Here is an 8,405-nt window from a genome sequence, read left to right as displayed (position 1 = left end):
CCCCCCATTCAAGTGCCCAGCTGGGCCCAGGGGCTGTACCTGTAGCTGGTGTGGGGGGCATAGACCTCACGGGCAGGGAACTCCAGGATCTCCTTGGTGGGCCGGCCCCTGGGGTCTGGGTAGGGCTTCACATGAAGCAGCTCCGGGGAGAGGCAGAAGTGTGGGTTCTCAGGGGCCGGGGAAATGTCGATCTTGAGCTGGGCTGCGGAGAGAGGAGCGCGTTTGTACCTGCCTGGGAGCCTCCCAGCCCGGGCCCCACCCTCTTGGGCTTCAGGGCTGGGGCTCTGGCTCTTCCATGATGCCCTCTAGTGGCTGGCCTTCAGGTGCCAAGGCCAGAGGTCCCCCTCCATTGCTGCATTTTGCCCCCACATTTGATCAGCTCCACCCTCAGGACCCATGTCCCCACTGCCATCATGTCCCCCATTTGACCCACTCTCTGTCTTATTATGTTTCTTGGCTATGACTCCCATTAAAGATCCAGCCCCTGACATCAGGGATTTGTACATCACGGTCACCATTGGGTCCCCAGGGCCTGGCACAGCAGGTACTCAGTGTGGGTTTGCTGAGCGACTGCATGGAAGTGACGGCTCTTATTTACGGGCTGACCACGCACCAGTCACGGGCCGCAGGCGCCGCAGAAGGGAGGACGGGCGCCGCATGTCAGCCAGGAACTTGAAGAGGTCCTCGTCACTGAGCCGCTCGGCCTCCTGCACAGGACAAGCCCACGTGAACTGGGACCCGGGGGGCCCGGGCGCCCACGCACCCACAGCGGGGTAACAGGGGTTGTCCCTGGGAAACCCTCCCCCAGCCCCACGTCCACGACACCTGCTTAAAGAAGTTGGTGACAGTTAGCGTGGCGGGGCGGAATCCAGAGAAGCTGCAGGTGTCGTCCCCACTACTTGTCCGATCCTGGGGCCCGCGCCGGCGGCGGTCAGTCCAAGCAGGTCGGCGCTCTAGGGGAGGCAGTGATGGTGACCGAGGGGGCAGAGATGAAAGGAGGCGGGGAGGGCCAGGGAGACACGGAGACGCAACCTTGTACCAAGTCCGGCCAGCAGAGGGCGCGCCTTCCCCTCCCCAGTAGCCCCGCCCCTGGCCTGTCAGCCCCGCCTCCTCACCTCCCTCGGAGTCCGAGTCGCGGTCGGGCTGCCCCGCGCTGCTCACGATGTTGGCCAGATGTACTGCGGTCCAGGCAAAGGGCATGCGGTAGCGGCCCAGGCGGGTACAGAACTGCTCGGCCGCCAGGCGCAGCTTCTCCAGCTTCTCTTTGTTCTGTGGGGAGACCCGCCACCCCCGCACACATACCCCACAAACTCAGTGCCCCAGGCCTACTGAATCCAGGATCTGCCCTTCACCACCCCGCTCGGCCTCCTCATGCTTACCTTGGCCGCGTCCACCTCCTTCATCACCATGTAGGGCTCGCAGCACTCGCTGATGTCCCCCTGCTGCAATACTTTCTCCAGCTGAGAGGCAGGCAGGGCCAGTGAGGCACTGCCCGGACCCCAACCTCCCACCCCATTCCCAATCGCCCCTCCTGGGCCCTCAGACATTCCATCCAGCTAGGGCTCTCGCTCCAACACCTCCCATGGCTCCCACTGTCCTTGAGATTGAGCACTAGTAGCTGGCTTGCCCGGCCAGGTGCCCCTGCCCCACCCTCTGAACCCACTCCAAACCCACGTCTCCAGATTTTCTCTATGTTTATATTTTTGTTAGTATACAAAGAGGCCACTCCAAGCAGGGCCGGACCCCAATCCTGACCACTTGGGGGCTGTGGGAGCCTAAATAGGTCCCTAACCCATTCTGTACCTCAGTTTCCCCATCTGTAAAATGGGGACCATGGCAACCCCCACCTCCTGAGGCTGCTGTGAGGTTAAAGGTGGGAATCCCCATGGAGTCTGACTGACCATGAGCAGTGCCTCCCTGTAGGCACTCAGTTAGTGTCATTAGTGTAACCTAATTGAACGTCTCAGGGAAGGAAATTCGAGCCCACTCCTAGAAACAGAAAATCTCACACAAATGTGCCAACTAGGTGTTTCTTCCCCTAATAAACTGAAAAATTCTCAACTTAAAAAATATTCTAAATGTCCATCTGCATGTGCCAGGACGCTGTTTCTCCCCAGGCCACCCACTCATGTGTCTCGGCTTAGCTCTCACCTCTCCATGGAAGCCCTCCGTGATTTCTCCCCACCCCAGTTGGGTCAGGAGCCTCCTCTGGGTTTGCCCAACTGCCTGTGCTTCCCCCACAAGAGACCTGATCACCCTTCTTGGTGTCCTGTCCATCCTATTCCATGAAAGCAGGGACCACACCTCTAGCGTTTACCATTATCACCCCCTCACCAAGCCCCAGCAGGCACCTTAATGACCAAGAAGATGTCAGGCGAAGGGTAGGTCACGGAGAAGATGGCGGAGCGGGCCAGGGTGGAGATGGCGGGGTGAGTGCCATGAGCCCGCAGCAGCCCCTTCATGGAGTCCGAGTTCAGGTCAAAGTAGAAGTTTTCTGAGATCTGGGGACATGAAAGGCAGCTGGGCCACCACCTCCAGGAAGCCCACTGCCCTGCAACAAGGAGGAAGGTTGGGGTAGGAAAGGGAAGAAAGGGGCTCCTACCTTCTTTTTCTCCCGCACATCATACAGGGCCAAGATGCCAAAGATGGGCTCAATTTCGATCTCAAACCTACAGTGAACGGGGACTCTCTGGCAGAGGCTGTCCCTAACACTCCCACCACCCACACATGCCACACCCTCTTAAGACCCAGCCAGGCTTGGTGCATTGTGGTGGTGGCAGTGGGGACTAATTTCCATTAGGCCACCAAGAATTGCTACTTAAAGGCTTGCAGGAAAGGCCTGTCCCATTTTGCAAAAGGGGAAACTGAGGCACTTAGCTTCCCCTCTCCCCCGCCCCGTAATTCACATAGAGCCCTTCCCTGAAACTACAGCCCTTGTTCAGTTGATACAGAGGAAGCTTTTGGCACAATAATGCCCCCCATGTTGAAGTTCGCAATTCCTGGGCCTCCCTGTCGCCCGTTCTGGGGTGTCCTCTGCCGCCCTGGGCTGAGTCCCATCTTCACTCGCCTGAACAGTCCCTGTAAGCACCTCCCTGTCTCACTCTGCCCTGCCAGCCCCCGCTCATCATGTGAGTCCTAAGGAAGCATCTTAAAACTTACAATTTGAGGTTCCCCAGTGTGCTGAGAACAAAATCCTACATGGGCCAGCCCTGCCCACCTCTTGGCCTCATTTTTCCCTCTCCAGACATCTCCCAGCCTTTGCGTATGCCATGTCCCCCCACCTAGAGAGCTCTGGGTGGTCATGCATGGTTACACGTCCTGTACACAGTAGGTGTTCAATGAGTGTTTGTTGAATGACTCGATACTCATAGAGCTGGTTCCCAACCCTACTGCTTGGGGCAGGCAGCCCACCCGGGCCTCAGGCCAGACCAGGGCCTCCCTTTCCTGCCCCCATCCAGGCAGGAACTCAGGGTGGGGAGGGGCAGGGCTGGGCTTAGGTCCAAGGCCACATCCTGTTCAGCTCCATTCCCACGCACTTCTGGCTGCTCCCAGGGACCGATGTGGAGGGGGCCTCGGTCAGCGGGAAGCCAGGTCCAGGGTCACCAGTGCCCCCTCCAGCCTGGGTTCCAGCAGAGCGAGTGCCAGACTCTGGCCTCACAAGTCACGTGATCTCGGGCACAATGACTGCCTTCTCTGTGCCTCGGTTTCCCCCCACCTGCGCCTATCTCACAATGTTGTGAAGCTTCAGCGTAATGCATATGAAGGGCTGAGAACAGAGCCTGGCACAGAGTTGGTGCTTAAGGCCTGGTGGCTTTGAAGAACAAGAAAAGGAAGTCTTACTTCCCACTAAAAGTGCACAGACGGCCTCAGGGGTCTCAGGGCTGCACACGGTCAAGGCCTGGCTTGGGCAGCAAGCGCCCAGTGTACGCGCGCACCGGAACCTATGTGGGGCCTCACACACCCGAGGGGAGGGGTTGGTCAGCGCACTCACTTCAGCGACAGACACTTGACCAGGATCCTCTGTCCAAAGTGTTCACGGGGCGGCTCAGGGCGGCTGCAGCGTTCCACGGCCTCGTCCTGCCAAGAGCCAGGGAGGGCAACTGGGACCCATCCTTTCAGAAGGGCTTGGAATGCGTGGCTTGAGACCAGCTCTACCCCCAGCCTGGCTTAAGTTTCTTATAGCTCCTTGTCTCTGTGCTTTGGCGTACGCTACTCCCCCTGCCTGGAAGCCCCTCCTCCCCTCCTCGTTCAGGTTGCAGCTTAGTCGACAATTCCTCCAGGAAGCCTTCCCTGACCCCTGAGGTCTGAGCAAGCTCCTCGTCCAGGTGTTCACCATGCCCTATTATGAAGGGCCACGGGGCTGGGACACAGAGGGCCATGTGAGGGCCAATATCGGGCAACTCACTGTGGCACCACTCGGCCCGGGTTGCGATTTCTCGGTAGGAGGGTCTCTCCCCCACTACACTGTGAACTCTGAGGGCAGGGACCGAGTCTATCCCATTCATGGCTATACCTCTAAGGCTTGCCATACATGTTGGTCAAATAAATACAGGGGTATACAGTAGGTACCTATTAAGAGGTAGTCAGATAAACACAAATGTCTACAGAAAACATTTGATTAATGCTGACTGGACATACAGAGGGATATATTCTAGGCCCCCAGTAAGTACTGATTGAATAAACACAGGAGTATACAGTAAGCACTCAATAAATGGCTAAATGAAAACAGAGGTGTATACACTAGGTTTCCAATAAAAGTTGGTTGGGGAGGGGCACCTGGCTGGCTCAGTTGGTAGAGCACACGATTCTTGATCTCTCCGTTTTGGGCATAGACATTACTTAAAAAAAACTTGGTTGGGTAAACATAGTACTCAAGACATATGAGTTGCTTCAATGTTGTTTGATTAAATAAAGGATTATACAATAGGCATACAATTAATGTTGGTTGAATACAGAAGTATATAATAGGTGCCCCAAAAATGCTGGGTGGATAAATATAGGATTATATATAAAATAAAAGCTGCTGGACTAAAACACAGGGTATACACTAGGTGCCCAATAAATGTTATTTGGATCAATACAGGCATATATAGGAGGTGCTCAACAAATATCTGTTGATTCTGTTTGATTATGAAGAAGACTGTACACAAGCATTCATTAAGTACTGGTTGAAAGGCTATAGAAGTATATGCTAGGTATCCAATAAATGCTGTTGGGGTAAATATAACGTCACGGAGTAGACATCCAAGAAAAGGAATTGAATTAAAAAAAATGGTGTACAGGGGCACCTGGGCGGCTCAGTTGGTTGAGCCTCCGACTTTTGATTTCGGCTCAGGTCATGATCTCAGGGTCGTGGGATGGAGCCCCGGGCTCCGCGCTCAGCCAGAGCCCACTTGAGATTCTCTCTCCCTCTCCCTCTGCCCCTTCCCTCTACGTGCACGCTCCCTCTCTCTCAAATAAATAAATACATATTTTTTTTAAAAAACCCAAAACAAAAAAATCCCCCCAAAAAGCCCAGGGTGTATACAGGGCAGCCAGCGAACATTGGTGGGGGACCATGAGGGTCAGCTGCGTGGGGATCGGCCTCAGGGCCGGTGGGCCGTGGGCACCCACCTCATCAGGCGCCGGGTAGAGCGCCAGCAGGGCGCGGGGCCGGTTCTGCCGCCGAGAGGCCTCGTTCCGCCGGTCCACATCCTCAGGGGCGGTGCGCTCCAGCAGCGAGGGCAGCAGCGAGTCAGCTGCCAAGTTCCTCAGGTCGAAGATGCTGGAGGCGCCGCTGCTTCGCGGGGTGTCATCTGGGGAGCCTGAGGAGTGCCGAGGGTCATCCTGCACAAACATGGAGCGCCAGCTGGATGTACCTTCAATCCCCTCCAGTGAGACTGTCCTCATGCCCAATCCATAGATGGGAAAGCTGAGGGCCAGGAGCTGGGGTCACCACCACAAGGGTCACTCTGAGGCTTTGCTGAGCCTCTTTCTAGAACCTTCTGCCTGGGAGGGGATGCCCCTCCTTTACCACTGTTGGGGAGGCTACTCCTGGCGCCAAGGTAAGGACATGTGTGGGCGGGGCCAGTGAGAGCCTTCCATGGGGCTTCGCTCACTGTCACCAGGGGAGAGTTCTTCCCAATGGGACTGTCGCTGGCTCAGGGCCCTGCCTGACCTCCCTGCCTCAGCTATATGGTCAGAGGCAGACTACCCAGTTCAAATCCCCACTTAGCTCTGCGACCCCGTGTCCCTGAACCCAGCTCGAAGGGCCTCAGGACCCTCATCTACTTCTAAAAACACTAACAATGGAAGCGGCAACGATAATTCTTGGTACGATTACCATGGGCATAAAGTGGATTACCATGGGCCCAGTGAGTATTGGCTCAAGACCCAGTGGGCCAGTGAAGCTCCTCTAATCACCTTTCTGTGCCTCAGTTTCTTTATCTGCAAAATGGGTGTTGCCCTGCCTCCCAGGATGAAAGATGAGGACAAGTATAAAGCCTCTAGTACACACTAAGCACTTAATAAACGCTTATAATCATTACCCTTAACTTTCAACTCACGGGGCTGACCCATTTCCTTTTGGGTTCAAGGCTGTTTGGGTCACTTCCCGTCACATGTGACTGAGAGCTGGGGCCCACACACACCACTATGGTGACCTGTGCCCGGGGCTCCCTCACCGAGTCCTCTGGGCCGGACCTCTCATCCCCAGAGGCGTCCTGCTCGAAGACCTGGCGGGTGAGGCCCTTCTGCCGCTCTCGCTGCGTCTCCGTGGTGATGGGGCTGTACGCCGCACTCAGATGCTGGTACCTGGGAGGAGGCAGGGCAAGGTGGGAAGCAGGGGTGAGGGCACACCCACAGGTCCATGTGATGCCTGCAAGGCCATCCACCCTTCCTGTGAACCACCAGAGAAGGCCAGCTGCCCTTGCAGGGACGGTGGGCAGATAAGCAGGAGGACTGGCCCAATGGGCTTAGACCTGGCCTCTTGACCCCCTGCCCTGAGCTGCCCCTGAGCCAGACCCACCTCCTGTGGGCGATGATCCAATCCTCTGTGTACATCTCCACCGCGGCCCTCACCTGGGCATCCAGCTTTCTGCACAAAATCAAATCAGGGTAAACAGAGGCAGGGCAGAGTGTTAATCTTTCCAGTGGCCTGAGGTGGGGCCTGCCCTTCTGCCCCTTTTGGAGATGTGGAGATGGACGCTCAGAGAGGGAGGGTAACTTGCCCAAGGTCACACAGCCAAGCCAGGAGTTGAACTTGGGGCTGTTGGGAGCTTGATGGAAGGGGGGTGTGGACGAGGGGCACAGAGGCAGACCAGAGTTACAGACAAGGAGGGCGTGGGGCTGAACCCACCCATCCTCGGGGATCCCGGGCTCTGTGGTCCGGCATTCCCGGGGCTGTAGCAGGAGCTCCAGGTCGTCAGCTGGAAACTCAGCCAGGTCCCGGAGCGGCCCGGGCTCAGCGTCCGGCGGCCGGCTCAGGAGCACATCCTCGAAGTCCAGGGGCTCAATGACTTCAGTCAGTGGGACCTGGGTTGGAACAAGGTGGCTGTGGGCCCTGCCCTGGGGGCTGAGGAGGAGGGGAGCATGGGCCTGGGCTGGAGTAAGAGGGCGGTGGGAGCCATGGCGAGCGTTGGAGCTGTAAGGAGCCAGAGAGGACAGTGACCTCAGACTCTCCACCCCCATCCCAGCAGGGCCTGCCCCGCCCCTCTTCCCAGGCAGGAAATCACACCCTGCGCCTGGAGGGGCAGGGTTAAGCTGGAAGGAAAGGCAAGCTGGCTGCTGCGAAGAAAGACAATTCCTCAGGCCCCACTCCCTCTCGGCTGCAGCTGGAAGTACCTCCCATCCCCCCCCCAGTCCGGGTGGTCCCGGCAGCAGGAGGTGGGGCGAATCGGGCTGACCACCCACAGGGCTGCCACTGCCCCCCAACCCCTCGGCAGCTGCAGAGAGGGGACTAACCCTCCCCACTCACAGGGAAAGAGGAGCGGGGACAGTCCGACCTAGGACAGGGCAGTAGTGGGAGGGGTGGGTGGGACCAGGCCCCGGGCAGAGGGGAACCCCACATCTGCTAGAGAGCAGGGTCCGCGGGGGGTCACCTCCCACACACGTACCCCCAGGGAGCTGCTGCTGCGCCTGCTGGAGTGGGGAGAGCCGCTGCGTTCCCGGGACACCTGCTTCCGCACCTCTGCAGCCACCGTCCTGCGGGGACAGGGAAGGGGCCACTGAGGACATGACAGCTCGGGCAGTGGGGCCCTGGGAACTCCACTTCGGCCCAAGAAATTCATTCTCGGAGAGGAGAATCCAGGCTGTCAAGGGAAAAACCCAGACCACGGACCAGGAGAACCTGGGCTTCAGAATCTGCAAACCTCAGCCTCAGGGCCCCAGGGTTGTGGCTGATACAGAGGCCCCAGGACCACCCCCCC

At 57.8% G+C, this 8,405-nt stretch overlaps 1 protein-coding gene across 1 annotated transcript in view; it reads right to left on the bottom strand.

The window, feature by feature from the left end:
• Positions 1-8,405, bottom strand: part of DOCK6 (dedicator of cytokinesis 6) — a 38,057-nt gene that overhangs the window by 25,930 nt on the left and 3,722 nt on the right. Inside the window, exons 4-16 of the mRNA XM_040628272.1 lie at positions 8,094-8,181; positions 7,337-7,512; positions 7,007-7,075; positions 6,663-6,792; positions 5,614-5,826; positions 3,992-4,077; positions 2,603-2,669; positions 2,352-2,501; positions 1,380-1,460; positions 1,116-1,269; positions 826-953; positions 614-707; positions 40-202 (exon numbers count right to left, since the gene is read on the bottom strand). Coding sequence (XP_040484206.1) covers positions 40-202; positions 614-707; positions 826-953; positions 1,116-1,269; positions 1,380-1,460; positions 2,352-2,501; positions 2,603-2,669; positions 3,992-4,077; positions 5,614-5,826; positions 6,663-6,792; positions 7,007-7,075; positions 7,337-7,512; positions 8,094-8,181 — 1,599 coding nt within the window. The remainder of the gene's footprint in view (positions 1-39; positions 203-613; positions 708-825; positions 954-1,115; positions 1,270-1,379; positions 1,461-2,351; positions 2,502-2,602; positions 2,670-3,991; positions 4,078-5,613; positions 5,827-6,662; positions 6,793-7,006; positions 7,076-7,336; positions 7,513-8,093; positions 8,182-8,405) is intronic.

This window comes from Ursus maritimus, unplaced genomic scaffold, assembly GCF_017311325.1.
Source record: "Ursus maritimus isolate PB19 unplaced genomic scaffold, ASM1731132v1 scaffold_14, whole genome shotgun sequence".
In the NCBI taxonomy this organism is placed as follows: domain Eukaryota; kingdom Metazoa; phylum Chordata; class Mammalia; order Carnivora; family Ursidae; genus Ursus; species Ursus maritimus.
Note: the sequence above shows the minus strand (reverse complement) of the source record. Positions and strands in the feature narration are given on the sequence as shown.